This window comes from Melospiza melodia, chromosome 8 (genome assembly GCF_035770615.1).
Source record: "Melospiza melodia melodia isolate bMelMel2 chromosome 8, bMelMel2.pri, whole genome shotgun sequence".
Taxonomy (NCBI): domain Eukaryota; kingdom Metazoa; phylum Chordata; class Aves; order Passeriformes; family Passerellidae; genus Melospiza; species Melospiza melodia.
The window spans coordinates 19788884-19804575 of NC_086201.1; the positions used below are offsets into that span (position 1 = coordinate 19788884).

The 15692-nt window shown below is 51.0% G+C and overlaps 1 protein-coding gene across 1 annotated transcript in view; it reads left to right on the plus strand.

Annotated features, from left to right (window-relative positions):
* Nucleotides 1-1258: 1258 nt before the first annotated feature.
* GAD1 (glutamate decarboxylase 1) overlaps nucleotides 1259-15692 on the plus strand; it is a 32896-nt gene continuing 18462 nt past the window's right edge. The window contains exons 1-6 of the mRNA XM_063162112.1: nucleotides 1259-1446; nucleotides 2588-2733; nucleotides 4459-4521; nucleotides 9789-9947; nucleotides 10635-10877; nucleotides 13588-13678. Coding sequence (XP_063018182.1) covers nucleotides 2664-2733; nucleotides 4459-4521; nucleotides 9789-9947; nucleotides 10635-10877; nucleotides 13588-13678 — 626 coding nt within the window. The 5' untranslated portion in view covers nucleotides 1259-1446; nucleotides 2588-2663. The remainder of the gene's footprint in view (nucleotides 1447-2587; nucleotides 2734-4458; nucleotides 4522-9788; nucleotides 9948-10634; nucleotides 10878-13587; nucleotides 13679-15692) is intronic.

The following is a 15692-nucleotide window of genomic DNA, read 5'->3' on the forward strand; positions in this document are numbered from 1 at the left end:
CCTTTGAACGTTTGTTTACGTTTATAAAGATGGTTAGTTATAGATATATTATTATTTCTCACACTCTGCACTGAGCAAATGTCTTGCTCAATTGGTTGAAACCAGCTTTAAAATGATGATATGAGAAAAGGTCGTGTTAGCTAGGGCCATTAATATCTGTAAAGCTATGTTTAAAAACTGGTTTTTGTGCTGCCGGTGTTTTTTGTTACTCGTCTAGTTCCTAGAGAGTGTGTTCGACAAAGCAGTCGTCTTGGCTACTTAATGCTGTCAGCCGGATGGTTTCCTTTCCCAAACGGGCTTGTAAGTTTTTGCTTTTCCCTCGAGTCCTTCAGAAAGGACACAGCCCTGCTGCTCGTTGTGCTGCCCAGCATCTCCTGCACAGGATGAAATTCTCTGGCTCCATCGGGCTGTTTCCCCTCCTCTTTTCTCATTGCGGATTCCTCCCAGCCCCTTACGTGACATCTTTTTGAGAAGCCTTTGGTTTAGGCATCTGCGTAGCTACTGTGGCATGCTGAAATACAGCACCGCGGTCACAACCACAAAATGTTGGCCGAGCATATTCGGAAAGTGGGATGGAGTAACGCAGACATGGGGTTGTCAGGGGTACAAAAAGCTTGTTGTCTTGATGCTTCTGGTTTTAGCAAAGCGATGTCTGGTATGAAATCGTAATGGCAACACTGAGGGCAAGTCACAGGCATCCAGGTGTTCGCTGCAGCGGTACCCGTGCCTCTGCCACCCTCTGGCGGGGAGGAGCGGGGCGAGCCGCGGGAACCGCGGGCTGAGCCAGCGGGTCACATCAGACCCTCGGCATGGCGGAGGGGGGGACAGGGGGTGTTGCTAAGCTACAATTCACACGAACCCCGCCTGGCTCACTCGAGTCCCGCACCACGCTCAGGGGAGGGCCAGGTCGGGAGTTCGGCCCCGTCGCCTCAGCGGTGCGCCGATGTGTGCGGTGCCTGTTAGCACAGCTGGCGACCTCGGGTCAAGCCGGTGCTGTCTAGGGAAAGCCTCTGGCTCCGTCCGCACGAGGGGCTCGCACGGCGGAACCGCCTGCCCGGGGTGCCGCCCCTGCCGCGGCTGGACAGCCCCAGCCGCCGCCCCGGGGCGAAGCAGAGCAGCGGCAGCAGCCGGGGCCGGTGGGCCGCCCTTCCCCGCCCCAGCCCGCCGCCCCAGCGGCCCCCAGCCCCCGTGCGGAGCGCCGCGGAGGCGGTGGCGGCAGTCCTGTGACTCATGCCTGCGTCGAAGCAGATCAACCGGCGATTCACGCTTTTAAAAAAGCAAATCCGAGCACTTCTGGAAAAAAAGGTCATCTCGCATTAAATTCCGCGGCGCGATTGGTATTCCGACGTCGTTTCTGGCAGAGTTTATAAGCGGCGGGTCGCTCCCAGGCTAGAGTCGCCCTGCCAACCTGGACTACGGCAATAAGAGCATCCGCTCGCTCCCTCGGTAAGTGTCCTCTAAACAGCATCCTAATTTTTTTCAAGCCTTTGGGAACCTCTGGAGCATTTTTTTTCTCCCAAAAATCGGTTTTGGTCGCTGTCGTATGAAAAGAGGAATAACGAGGTTTTTGATACAGCTACCGCCCTAGACATAGTGTTAACCTGTTACTTCACTTCTAGGCATTGTCTAGAAAATACCTTCTGCTTATGGCTGTTTTCTTTCTCGTCTTAAAAAATTTAAATGCCTGTTTTCCATTGAAGTCATTGATCCATTGCATTTACACGCGGGTGTAAATCCACCCAGCAGTGGAAATGAATCGGTAGCTACCGGTTTGAAAAAAGCTGCTAACAAAGAAAGCATTCTTTCGTTACCGCGACCTTCATTTTCTTTGCAAGGGGAAGAAAATAAATCGCAGGTAGACGTGGGGACAAAGAGACGAGCTGGGCAGTGACCCGGCAATTCTCGATCAGCGACCCTGTATTGGTTATCGGAACGCCGTGTCCGCCAGGAGAGAGTTGAACATCTGGCGAGGAGCGAGGGCTGGTCCTGCACCTTCCTTTCCCCAGACAGACGTGCCTCTCCTGCCATTCGCGCCGCTAAGGCGAGCACGGGCACGGGAGATCGCTGGTTGGTGCTGGAGCACAGAGTGGCCCCGGTTTGCTGAAACATGTGTGTGCAAATACACATGTATGTGGCGCCTGTCATTGGACCTGGGCAAAACGCACCTTTGTGGTGGCGGGGTTATATCTGTCAGTCTTTCCTGAATGCTTTAGCCTGACATGTGTTTGGTAAAGCCCAGAAGCGGGCTGTGTTTGGGATTGTAGGTCGTTTGGGCTGGCGATTTCGACGCCCGCTTTGCACGTTGGTCTCCATTTGATGCGAGTCATATAACTGCCCTGCTCAGTGGCCACCGATATAATTGCTGTAGGCTTCGTGCTCTGCTAAATTCGTCATTCCAGCGCGGGGGTAGTGCCCTGGAATCTAACGAAGGGAAGATTTTGCTCTTCAGTCTGTCGAGGCATTTTCCCGGTTCGGCCGGTCCTGCCGCCGCCTCGGGACCTGCGCGGCTGCTGCCCGCTGGCGTCTGGACGGGACTCTGGTGCGGTGCTCCAGGAGACTAGACTAAACCCGCTGTTCTTCCTTCCAGCAAATTCCTTGCTGCCCACCCCTCAGAGGAATATCGAGAAAATACGAGCTCCGAGGACTGGGGCTTTTCTGAAAGGATGGCTTCCTCTGCTCCCTCGTCCTCCAACGATGCTCCGGACCCCACCCCACCTAATCTGCGACCTACAAGTAGGTTTTAATATTTTCCTCGTTTTAAGTGTTTTGGAGGCTTTCTCCATTTAGGCTTAGAAAGACCAGTTTTGAAACGAAATTATACATCTGTGAAGCCCCGTTCCGCGCCATTAAGCAAGGTGCGGAAAGTGCTCTACACAAAGAAACCATCTTCCTACTGGGAACAGGAGAGGTCGGTCCGTGGCGAGTAAAACGCTGTGAGGAAAAGCCCACCTTACCGGCCAATGCTGTCTTTATCTTACAGCCACGTTTGAGAGATACAGACAATGAACTGACCTCCCAGATGGACAAAAAAATGGGGATATTGGAAGGGGTGCGGAGAAAACGAATCAGTTAAAGGGCGAAGTTACACCAGGGTATTAAAGCAGGTGTCTCCCAGCTACGTTTTATAAATGCTAATTCTGCAGCTTCTTTTCAGCCTACGCTGAAGCCTGTAATCAAGCGAAATTTGGATGCTAATTGCAGCTTTTCAAAGCGTTATATTCCTAATTGCTCTGAATTCGCCTTGAGTTATTGAGGTGTGAGTGGGAAGCAAAGGCTGCTGCAGGTGGATAGAGAATCAGTTTATAGCCCTGCCAGGCAGTTCAGACCATCGCCTACAGGAAAAAAAAATTAAAAACAAAACAATAAGGGGCTCGATGCTATGAAGCATCAGAGACAAAGACCGGGCAACAGTAAGAAATGAAAGGTTGTCAGGGACAGCAGAGCGGGTAATAGCTTTTACCCTGAAAGAGCTACGAGACACGAGCATTGGAGTCATTATTGTCATTATTCTGAAACTGGAAAAAACGGGGAAGGGGGCGAACGGCAGCACTGGGTCTTGCTTCAGGCGCTCGTAGCAGGCACTGCTGCCTTCGACTGAGGTGCCACACGCAGAAATCGAATTAATTGGCAACACGGTTAAAACAAAGCTAACCGCTGGCAGCAGCATCCTGCCCTGCCCACACGGGCTCCCCGCCCCCGGGCTCCGGCAGCGCCCCTGTCGAGCGGGCTCCTCCGCCCGGTCGGGACCGCCGTGCCTCTTCCCCCGCTTCCCCCTCCCGACAGTCAGGCCGCTGCCCTCCGTGCTTGGGTGAGCCGTCCTCGTCCCGCTTCCACTGAAACCTTCTCCCCTCGCCCCCCAACGTCCCCGGTCGCCCTCTGGGGTCCATCGCTACCGGACATGCGGCTGCCCCGTGCCGCGAGCGATGGACGGGAGAGGCTCGGTAGTGCCCGTGGCCGGTGCACCCTCCACCTCGGTCCTGGGCTTCGTTCCCCGCTTCCCGTGGGCTCAGCTGGGGCTGACCGGCGCGTGTGTGAGCCGCGACTCGAGGGGCTGGGAAGCAGCCTGTTCCCTCTGGGGGTGCGCTCCCAGTAGGGCCGTCGGCGGCCCGTCAGTCCGTCCGAGGCTCAATGATGCGAGTCCGATCATCTAGTCAAATACTATTTTTCACCCAATTAATTCCTGAACTCTTTTGTGACCCCATTTCACGCCACTTTATTTTAAGCTGCTACTTCCCTGGAGCCCCGCCAGTAAATGATGAGATGTCGGGTCCCGGGTGCCTTCTCTTCTCCTCTGGGCAGGCCAGCATGTCACCTCGCCTCAGCTGCCACTCGCCCAGCGCCGCCGGGCTCGGAGTCGGCCCTTTCTCACGGCGATGCAGCCGTGCGGGGCCCCGGGGTGGGGCGCGGCGGCCGGACAACCCCGCCGCCCCAGGGGAACAACTCTGCTCTCTCTTCCAGCTTACGACTCGTGGTGCGGCGTGGCTCACGGGTGCACCAGGAAGATCGGGCTGAAGATATGCGGTAAGTGCGGCCGTGCCTCCCCGCAGGACGCCCCACACAGCCACGCGTGACGGCGCGGCCGCCCCGGCGGGGGCAGCGCGGCCCGAGCGCCCCCCGCGGCCCCGCCTCGGCCGCCCCCTGCCGGCCGCAGGGCGGCTCCGCGGCCCCGGCCCCGCCGTGCCCTCCCGCGGGCTGGCCGTGGCCCGGGCTCTGTCCCCCGCGGGAGGGACGGCGGCGGCCCCGCTGCCCCTCCTGCCACACTCGGGGTGCAGGCGCCGGGCGCTCCGGGCGGAGAAAGCGCAGGACCCGCCGGGGAGGCCGGAGGGAGGAAAAGCGGGGGGCGGGGGACCGGTTCGCCGCTTCTCACTGTCTGAAATTTTTCAACCTTATCTGACTAGAAAATACGGATCTCCTGGGGAAAAAAAGATTAACGAGAGCCTTATTAAAGAGCAATTCGTCAGCTTGCTGTGCTGGTAAGATAGCGCTGGCAGCCAGTCAGCGCGCAGGCACATGAAATGCAGAAGGGAAACAAATGCACAATCAGATCGCAACGTTATAGCAAGAGATTCATTTGCAGATAACAAGCTGTCTTCCTTCTCTAGATATCTCAGTAGCGCCTTCGCTTTCAGAGGCTAACAGTCAAATCTTCATATTCTGATGGGGGAATCATTCCGTTTTGCCCATCCCCTTATGCATAGAAATTATTTCCCCTTTTCCTCCTCTGTCTCTTTTGGGGGGATGGGGAATATGTCGTGGGAGAAACTAACCTTTTTTCGATGCAAAGGAGTATTTAAAGCTCTTTCCCTGCTTGCTCGAGTCGAAGTTAATTCATTAAGCGTTTTGTTACCTGGAAGTTTGAACGGGAAAAGAATCAGGGTGCAAATATTTAGCCCTGTGTCTGTGAGAGATTTCACTGGTAGCCGCTGGCGACATTAACGAGTAGTCGCTTAGTTCTATAAATAGCTCCTGATCTGGGTTTAATGGACCATTTCCCTACCAGTCCCCTCAGTGGCTGGAGCGATGGGCATTTTCACCATCATTTTAATTTAGCCCGGCAAGCAGAACTGATAAAGTAACGCGCATTTAGGCTTGCTCCGTGTTGCTAGACTACGGGGGTTAGAGAAGGACAGCACAGCTTCTCTCAATGAGATCAAATACACTTGAAAATGAAATATCCCACCATTTTGGATTTGAGACGGGCATAAGAGAGAATAGTGAAGGCTTTGTGAAGGGAGTTCAATACAAGCTGTATTTCTGACTGTGGTTTGTTGCTCAGTTTTCCTTTGCTGGCTCTTTTCTGTTTTATATGAAGAATACACTCTGAATAGTCAGTGATGCCGTTTTGGAATACTCAGATTTGATGATGAGCACTGTTTTTGCTTGTTTGAGCCCTCTTATTTGAATCGAACACCTTCACAAAGACATACAGGGAAGGTTGCCTATGGTAAACAAAGTGAGGTATTAAGGTTGCCAAGAATCCTAATTAAACATGCTAAACGAGTTGACATTTGACTGTTGCAGGTGATACCTCCTTGTCCTTACCTTTCACAAGATATCATTCCAGACCCTAAATATTGTATAGTCACAAAGGCGCCTTGGAATTGTTCCTTTTGTGTGCATCACACCGAAATCGATTAATTTTGAATGCAAACTTTAAATAAGGGTTGACCTCAGAGAAAAGGCAGGTCTTGAACAATGAGTCGGTTGTTCCATCTGAGTTGTATATTATGGGTTTGACATTTTCAATAATTACAATCCAAGATGTATGTAATTTCTTCCTAAATAACGGAGCGATTTAAGGATTAGCTTTTTTTCCTTTTCTGGTTGAAAGCCACTGCCTGAAAAGAGCACTGCTGCTACCACCACTCTTACCCCTCCCGACTCTTTCCCTGCCCCTACTCTTTGTCTCTGCACATATCCACCTAAAAAAACCAACCAACCAACCAACAACAGCAAAAAAACCTTCCAAAAAACCCCAAACCAAAAAAAAAAAAAAAAAAAACCCAAAAAAACCAACAAAACCTAACTCCTATTTTAAGCTGTTTAATGAACTGTCACGGCGGCCAAAATATGGGCAGATTTCCCCCTGTATCTGGATTTGTATGCTACACTCCCACCATGGCAATTGTTATTGCTGAGACTGATCCTGTTAACATTTGGCACCAGTGGAATGTTCAACATCGTAAAACTGCTCCGGTGCGTCTCCTGTTTGGCCTCGGTCAGCTGACGAATCCAAACCCAGTGAGCGACGCGGGAGAGTGGGGCTTCCAAAGCAGCCGTGCATGTCAGAAACTGGGCTCGTCTCCGGAGTCCGTGGGATTTTTGCTGCCACGCATACTTTAGGTAGGTGCTGCTAAGCACCCCGACCGCGGCGGGGTCCCGGATCTCCTGCAGCCCCCCCGACGTGCAGCCCCGATGGCTGCGGTGCCGCCGGGAGCCGGCAGCTCTGTCCCCGCCCCGCAAGATGTGTCCACCCGGGGCTGCGGTGCCGAGGGGAGCTCACACACCTGCCTTGCGCGAGGCCTGATGTGAAATCACGCTGAATCTGTGGTCGCGCATCGAGCTACTCCCTCGCCAATCTGGTGTGACTCGGCTCTTGAAAACCCGGTCTCTTTAAGCGCATGGGTGAAAATGCACCTGCGGAACAGACCTACTGCTGAAAAAGGCTGCGCTCTCCGCTGCTCCAGGAGAAGCAGCGTGGACACTATTTCGTCCTCTGCTACTTGCTGGAAGTCTCCTACACCGGCCTCGCTTTTCAAGCAGGATAGAGATGAAAGGTCGGCTAAAGTCATGAGCTTCTCCCCGGAGCGGAAGGAGCCTTCGAGGGCCAGCTGTTACGCTTCTCTGCAGACCGCGACGGCTCTGGGGAGCGTCCCACACCCTCCCAGGGAGGGGCTCGGCAAACGACATGGTCCGGAGGCTCCAGAGCGGGGACTGTCCGTGTCCCACGGGCTCCCCCTTACACCGAGTCTCCAGGTCCACGAGACACTGCCGTGGCCGAGGGACTTGAGCGAACGCACATTACTACAGCCGGCTGGGCTGATGTCGGCCGACAGCATGATCCTGCCTTCGGGTTTTTTCCGTCCTCTCATCCCCGCCCTCGAGCCTCCCGAGCGCGGCCCCGGGTCCCCACGCGGCGCGGGCTGCCAGGCCCCGTGCGAGCCCCAGCCGATCCCCGGCCGGCCTCGGGACACAGCGGGCCCGGGAGCCTCCGCGGGGAAGAACGGCCGCAGAGTCGTGCGGGCAAGGGCTGAGCTCCCTGCCCGCAGCGTCTGGTTAGGTCAGACCCTTCAGCGATGCCACGGCCTCGCTGGGCCCGATGGGAGTGGAACTGGATGCAACTGCAGCCTTTCTCTGTTGCTGAAGCGGCGCTCCCTCCTTCCCCAGCGCCAGTTGTGCGAGGTGCCTGGCTCTCGGGGCCAGCGGAACGCGGCTGCTCCTGCCGGCGTCTCTTCTCACGGAACCCGTCCCACCTGAGCATCCTACTGAGAGCCTGAAAAAAAGACGGGTGCGAGGAAAACAAAGCAAAATCAAGCCCCAGAACCCGGTAAAAGAGGATTCATAATTCAGATTAGACTGCACCTGCCTTGATATCAGCTGCTTCTCCTAATGAGCAGGAAAACAGCACTAGCTGTTGCAGGAGCTAATGATCGCTGCAAGAGCCATTAGAAGCAGTAACAACTAAATACTACATATATATATATATATATATATAATATATAATGGACGGCTACTCTGAACTTATGCACGAAGTTTCCCTTAAATAGTCTATGTCTCATTCATAAAAGCATCACAGAAAAAGACTAATCACAGAAAAAGTCTAAAAGTAGAAGATCAGAATTAAAGGGCAAAACATGAGATGTTCACTGGAAGTATGGCTCCTACAAACTTACCTGTGAGCGACCCTCCTGGAGACTCTTCTGGGTACCCGACTGATGCAGAGGGGCCTGCCAGCCGAGCGCTCCTTTTTCGACAGCTCTTTCGCGAGTGCCTGGCTGGCGGCAGGTCCGAGGCACAGGTACCGCGCCGGGAGCGATGGGCCCAGCAGCTCACTGTCGCTCGCTTTTCTCCCCCGACGTTCAGCCCCGAGCCTGCCCAAGATGCTGGGCTCCAGTACGGGCCGGCGGTGGGGGCCTGATGGGAGGTGCCCACAGTCCCGGGCCGCCGTCACGGCTCCGGAGAGCAGGGACTCATGGCCCGAAAGCGGAGGGCGCTGAAGAGAAGCGGCGTGGGGGAACGTGAGTGAGCGGACTCAGGACGTTGTTGTTCCTCCCTGCTAAGCTCTCCTCTCTGGCGGATATCCCCAGCCGCGACGAGCTTTGTTTTCGATTGTTGCTTGTTTTAAAAGAAAAGAAAGAATAAAGGAGACCCGGCGTCACCGTAGTGCCCCTTCCAAACATACAGGCGCGCTCGGTGCAACCCGGAAGGTCAAAATCCGACGCTGTCCTTAATGACAAAAAGCCCGTGTTTTAGTGGGCATCATAGATTTAATATATCAAATCCAGAAAATTAATTGTTCTCCCTGCCTTGTTAAAGTAGACAGATCTCATTACTCGCTGCGGACTCTGTGCGGCTCCCGCCCCAACAATTCTTGGGGTGAGTGGGTTTATTATTGCCATGACATATAACAGCAGCAGTTGTGTTCGGGTTCTGGGCGCCAAAGATGCGTTCCCGGTGAGAGCAGAGCTCTTAAAACCTCCGGGGATGATTACTGTTAGCATCAAAGCATCTTTTCAGGTGGAAAATCCGCATCAGTACTTACTGATAATAGGAAGGTGGGGTTATATGAGTGCTACTGGTATCCTCAGAGCTCTAGCACTCTCAGGACGGATGCTCCAGAATGGCTGCTTGTTCTCATGCCTTTTGCGCGTGAGAGCACCACGAGGAGAACTGAAAATGGCCCTGATTTTAATCATACATCATTGCCCCTGTCTGCTAGGTCCATAAACTTCGCCTGCAGGCTGAAATAGCATTGACTCATCCTGAACTCTCTTCCAGTGGCTGATTACTGAAGTGGAATCTGTCTGATCGACTTAATAAGAATTTACCAGTGCACTAAATGACGAAATTTTGTTTTTTGCATGGCTGCGTTTTTGCGGTTGATGGCATTTTGAACTCTCCCTCCTGGAGGCAAATAATCCCCATAAATACCCTTATTCCTGACCTCATTAGCCAGATCTAGAGCCAACACCGCTTTTAACTGTTATCTAGAGAGCTGCTTTAGATATTTCTAAACATGCTGGGAAGTGAGAAAACTCTGACCTGTGCACCTTGCAATAATAATGTAGGGTTCCTGCAAAGGACCAACAGCCTGGAAGACAAGGGCCGGATCGTCAGCTCTCTGAAGGAAAAGCAGTCCTCCAAGAGCCTGCTGGCATGCGAGAACAGTGAGAAGGAATCCAGGTTCCGGCGCACCGAGACAGACTTTTCCAATCTGTATGCCAGAGGTAAACACTTTACAGTTTCTCCTTGCTCCAGCTCAGGCATGTCCCTTAGTAGTCCTGCCCTCATCTCCCCTGGAAGTGCAGCCACGTTCAGACCATACTTTTCCTTGGCTGTTTTTGAAGGGAGCTCTGTGTCTGTGTGTTTGGGAGCTGCACTGGTGATGTATGCAAGCTGCCTGAAAAGCAGTTTTACATACTTTGGGCTGATCACCTGCAGCTCAGCTTCAGTGGTTCCAGGGGTTTCTCCAGATCCAGCATCCGGGAGGAGAGTAATTCTATGTTTTTATCCTCCTTAGTAAAATAGTATGGAAGCAGCCTATGGTTGCTGGTAGAGTGGGAAAGAGAAAGCAATCCCTTTGCGGGGCAGAGGTGGGGACGCTGCAAGGTAAGGGCAGGTGTGGATTTCAGGTACTTTTGGCCCACAGGAGGCGAGTGCCTCACACCACACAACCTTTGCGTGGCAGGGCGTGCTCTTAGGCCAGGCACCTTGGAGGTACCTCTGCTGTTGCTGTGGGTGACCTAGGCTTGCCCTTCTCCGCGGGGTGAGAGGGACCCGGAGTCTGCCCAGCTGCAACCAGGCAGTGCTGGGACCATGGCTTCCAGGTTCTTGGAACGCTGTGGGCAGCCAAGGCTGGTTCTTCTCTGCTTCTCTCTCCCAAAGCAAGTGCTAACAGCTGGTTTGCCCCACAGATTTGTTGCCCTCCAAGAATGGTGAGGAGCAGACCATGCAGTTTCTGCTGGAGGTTGTGGACATCCTCCTCAATTACGTGAGGAAGACTTTTGACAGATCCACCAAAGTGCTGGACTTCCACCACCCACACCAGCTCTTGGAGGGCATGGAGGGCTTCAACCTGGAGCTTTCGGACAACCCTGAGTCCCTGGAGCAGATTCTGGTGGATTGTCGGGACACCCTGAAATACGGAGTGAGGACAGGTAGGTTTTTGCACGCTACTCTTTGGCAAGTCCCTCCTGGGACTTTTCTCAGGCTCACGGTGAAGAGAGCTTGACAGCTCACGGAGGTAAGCCCACACCCTCTCTACACCCGTGACTGTGCCTCCATACAGGCTTGGCTCCAGGGCTGGCTGCAGGCGCTAGAAATGTTTCTGCTCAGAAACTTCATTTATTGATGACCATCCGTCCCTGCCGGGTAGGGCTCAGTGCTGTTTTTAGACCACAGAAACAAGTTTTAAAGATGTAATCTCTTTCACTTGATGAAACGCGAGCTGTCTGTATCTCCGGGGAGCAATATCATTAGGTAAATGAGGGCATAAATGACACAGAATTTGCAATTTTTCTTCTTTATGTTCATCAAACGTTTAATGAAAAAGAGACTGAAATCCTAGGAATCATCAATAAAGGAACCCTGTGGATTTCAGCCCATTACCCAGGAGCCCTGGCCGTCCAGGTCCTTCTGAATCAAACAGAAATCCCGGATTGTAATCACTTATTTGACTGGGTGAGCTGTAGCCAGGCTCTAGAGCAAAGTCAATGCTCTCTCAGGCTGTTTGCCCTGAAATGTTTTGCATTGGATCCAAAGGAATCTTGGCTGGCAACTAGCCCTGACAGCCGTACGTACCCAAGCAGGTCAGGAGCTGGAGCGGTAATGGAGCGCGCCGAGTTTCCTGTCCCCAGCCTTGCTCCTGCATTTCAGGACTGCTGAGCTCTGCCTGGCCGGCTGCCCTCTTTGGCACGGCACGGCTCGGCTCGGCTCGGCCGCAGCGGGCGGGGATCTCCCCGCGGAGCCGGAGGGCAGGAGCTCGGTCCGGGGGCTGTTTCCCGGCGCTCTCCGGCTGGGCAGCTGCGAGCCTGGCTCCTGAAGGACGGGCCGCAGCTTTCTGCTGTGCTTAGTTTTGGAGCCGTGAAGACCCAACGCAGTGCGTTCAAGGAGCAAAATCTTGTCAACGGATGTGGCGTAGCGTTCTGTCCTTTTTCCTATTTACATGATGGTTTAATCGATTCAGTGGAGTCAGGGGTATACTTTGATTTTTGTACTCTTAATCAAAGGGGAGAGTGTTTCACTCCCAAACGCGTGGGTTGTTGGGCAGGTGGCCTGAGGTTGTCAGAATGGCTGCGCTCTGTGTGCTTGCACCATTATTCTGCTATTTATTGTGCCGCAAGTCGTGCAGCCTCCTCCCCTCACCCCGACCTCCCCTGGAGCTTCTGTGGGCCAGCAGGACGTGTCCCCAGGACCTGAGGGGCAGGTATCCGACCGGACACGAGCTCTGTTCAAAGCGGTGTGTGGTGCAGCTTTAAAGTGCTGCTCGGATCGCCTGAGTGCCCAGGACACGCGTTCTGCTGTGGGCCCCCGGGGCTCGCATTCTCTCTCAAGCTCCCTTCAAAGTCACCGGGTCTGAATCTGCAGCCCAGCCTTAGGAGATCGCGGGCTCATTAACAGCTGTGGGAGGTCAGCGAAATGTCGCTGAAGATAACTTGCCCGTCAGTGTGTCCTGGAAAGGGAGAGAAGCGCTGATTTGTGAAGCAAACAGGCAAGCCGCGGTGGTATTTCTGGGCTCTAGCCCCGAGCCGTGGGTTCCCCGGGCGGGAGCAGCCCCCCGGCTGCGGCGTGTCCTCTTCAGGAAGTGTCGCGATGTGGCAGCGCCGGCAGGCTCACGCCTCCGAAAGATTTCTGCTGACATCGCTCGGGGCAGAATCGCATTTGTTTCTTCATGTCAAAAGATGCTGATGTTCCTCGTGTTGAACCGAATCCGACCTGACAGGGTCCCCTCCAGGCGTCGAGAGCTGACCTCTCTTCTAGGGCCGGGCTGTCCCCGGTGTGCTATCTGCGTGTCCTTCTCCAGAGAGCAGAGGGGTCTTAATTATGGCCCTGCCCCCGCCACGTCCCCTCAGCGCCCGGTACCGGTTGCTAGGAATTTCCTCTCTTCATGCTGGAAAAGTAGGTCCCCGAGACTCGGGATTATTGCTTATCAAAGTCGTTAAAGCAACTTCTGCTGAAACACAGGGATGTGATTTGCTTCAGTTCAATAGCGAACTCTGTTTAAGGAGGTGAATTCCAGCTCATAGACAATGTGGGGAAAGGCCCCAAGTCGAGGGCCTCTTGCGGGGCCCTGTCCCCCCTCTGCAGCGCTGGGACATTGCTGCCGGGACCCCGCAAAAGGTCTCTCCCGTGTCCTTGTACTCGGGAAGAGACGGGCTCCTCCGCAGCCCTGTCTCGCTCCTGCAGCCCCAGTTCAAGCGCTTGAGCCTTCCTCTCTTGCTCCATTCAAATGCAAGTAGCCCCGGTACCTGGGGTTGTTACTGCCAAGGGGATGTCCCCCACCGTGTACTCCTCTCCCGAGCTCTCAGCACGGCAGAGGTCGGAAAACGGCTCTGGAAATGGGCTAGCCCAAGCCCCTGGGCAGGTCCCGGAGATGTTTACAGCCACAGTCGATTCTGAGGTTCTCTTTTAAAGGCAAATGATTCCCTACAGGAGCTCAGATCCGAAGCATTTTTTGAAGTTTGTAATAAGACACCCGTGAATGTTGGCTATCAGTCTCCCGATAAGCAGGACTTGCTTTGAAAGCTTTGCTGCAAGTATTCTGAGTACAAACCTGTGGTTTTTGTCAGAATAGGTGGATGGTTTAAATTTGAAACCTGAGAGATGCCGGTAGAGTTTGTTCTAAGTTGCTCTCAATTCTCTTTACAGGTCACCCTCGCTTTTTCAATCAGCTCTCCACAGGACTGGACATTATTGGCTTGGCTGGGGAGTGGCTGACATCTACTGCTAACACAAACATGTAAGCAGTGTCTTGTACCAGTGTCTGGGACTGATGCTTACACGGGCTGCCATGTTTCATGGTAGATAGGTATTGTCACAGATATGAATAATTTTAATTTCTAAATGATGAATGTTACATCTTCCAGAAAAATGTCTCATGTTTTCCTAAATGTGCCAGTAAGACAATGAAAATAATTACATGAAACTGAACAGTTTTATGTTTCTTATAAATAGAAATGCAAATATCTGAGAGCACATGGTAAGTAAAACATGATTATTCTAATGTAATAACCTGAAATTACTTTTCTTTTTTGGATCAATCTTCTCTCTATATTTCTTTTTTTTAAAAAAGCTTTGTCTCTAGACTGAACAGGTCTGCAGCTGTTCACATGTTAACACTAGAACACAAGATATGGAAAAAATTATTTTCTTCTCTGCTGTTGACTTCAGAGATAGCAGGCTTGAGGCAATAACTTTTGTTCATGTGCTGGTAAAGAATTGGCTTCTGGATAGCTTCAAAATGATTAAAAATGTAACACTGAAAAATAATTTTATGCTAGTGAAGGAATTAGTCTAAGATTGATAAATCATGTGTAAATAAATAAAGGGAAGTATAAAAAAAAGTAAAATTTTACATCTGAATGCCTCAAATAAAAAACTTTTCCTAATTTTTCTTGACCTCAGAGTTAATGAAAGGTAAATGTCAGTGTAAGGTGTTATGATGAATATTTTCAGCAGAGTGCAATTAACGAAAAAAACCCCAAAAAACAACACTAAACAAAAACATCCACAAAAACAATATATATTTTAATTATTAAACAAGTATTGTAAAAGCTTTAAAGGGCTTTGAGGTGCCTTTTTAGCAGCACAATTAAAATGAAAACAGTTCTGATCACATTTCTAAACAAAACTTTGCTTAAAGGTTGTTTTTCTGTTTCTCTGAAATTGTTATATATTTCAGTGTCACTTTTTCCAAGCCCATTTGACTAACTTAATTATCCCAGTTTAGTTATCCTTTTGTAATCAATGAAATTGCATAAATCTGATAAGACATAAAAGAATTCAGCTCTATGGCAGACTGTGACAGGTAAAGAAGTACTGACATCATTATTAATAACGTTGTGCTCAATTAGTCACTTCTTAAAAAAGAACTCTTTTTAATTGATGTTTTCCATTTTTTTGAAAGTAAGCTGTAAAATAGCTACTTTCTCAACCATTTGTGCTTTAAAAAAGAATGCATCTTGAAAATACTTCTCTGTGAACATGAAAATTTAGTATCTATTTGTTAGCATGAGGCTTTGTGTGCCCTTTTTTCAGAAAACCAAAGTCGACATGGTGTGCTTTCAAGTAACACAGTACTTGCAAATAAGGTTAAAGGAAGATGTTTGTAAAATATAATTCTAAGAACTGACAGAAAAGGTTATTAAAAATAACCCAGTCACGTCTGTGAGCTCTGGGGAACATGGTATTTGTTTTGTGTAGTGTTCCAGCACACCAGAACAGGTTTTGACCTTTACCTAGAAACTGTTCCAACCTATTACGGCTACATGAGCACATAACACAAAAGCAACCATAACATTGAATTATAGTAGGGATGTTTTTGATATGCCATTTTTTCTTTTCTACAGATAAACAATAGTTAAAATATTTATGAACAATTAAAAGTATGTGTTTTCTTTTGCAGATGAGTTTTGAGTAATCAGAACATCTGTACTCCCTTAAAATTTTAAATTATCATTAGGAAATATTACTTAAGTGTCACTGTGAAGATAATGTATAAAAATAAACATAATAAGCTTTCCCCACTGACTTGGAAATAATGTATCAATGTGCTATTCATAGCTCAATCTCTAATCATGAGACCTTCAGCATGGGAATTTCAGAATTTCATTATTCATCCAGTTTTGTAGCACAGGGCATTCTGTCACCATGCAGCAGCCAACTGAGGTTAAAAATAAAAATTACCTGGAAGTTCTGTTTATGCCCACTGTTAGCTGAGACAAGGGAATACATGGGTGTTTTCAGTATTGTGC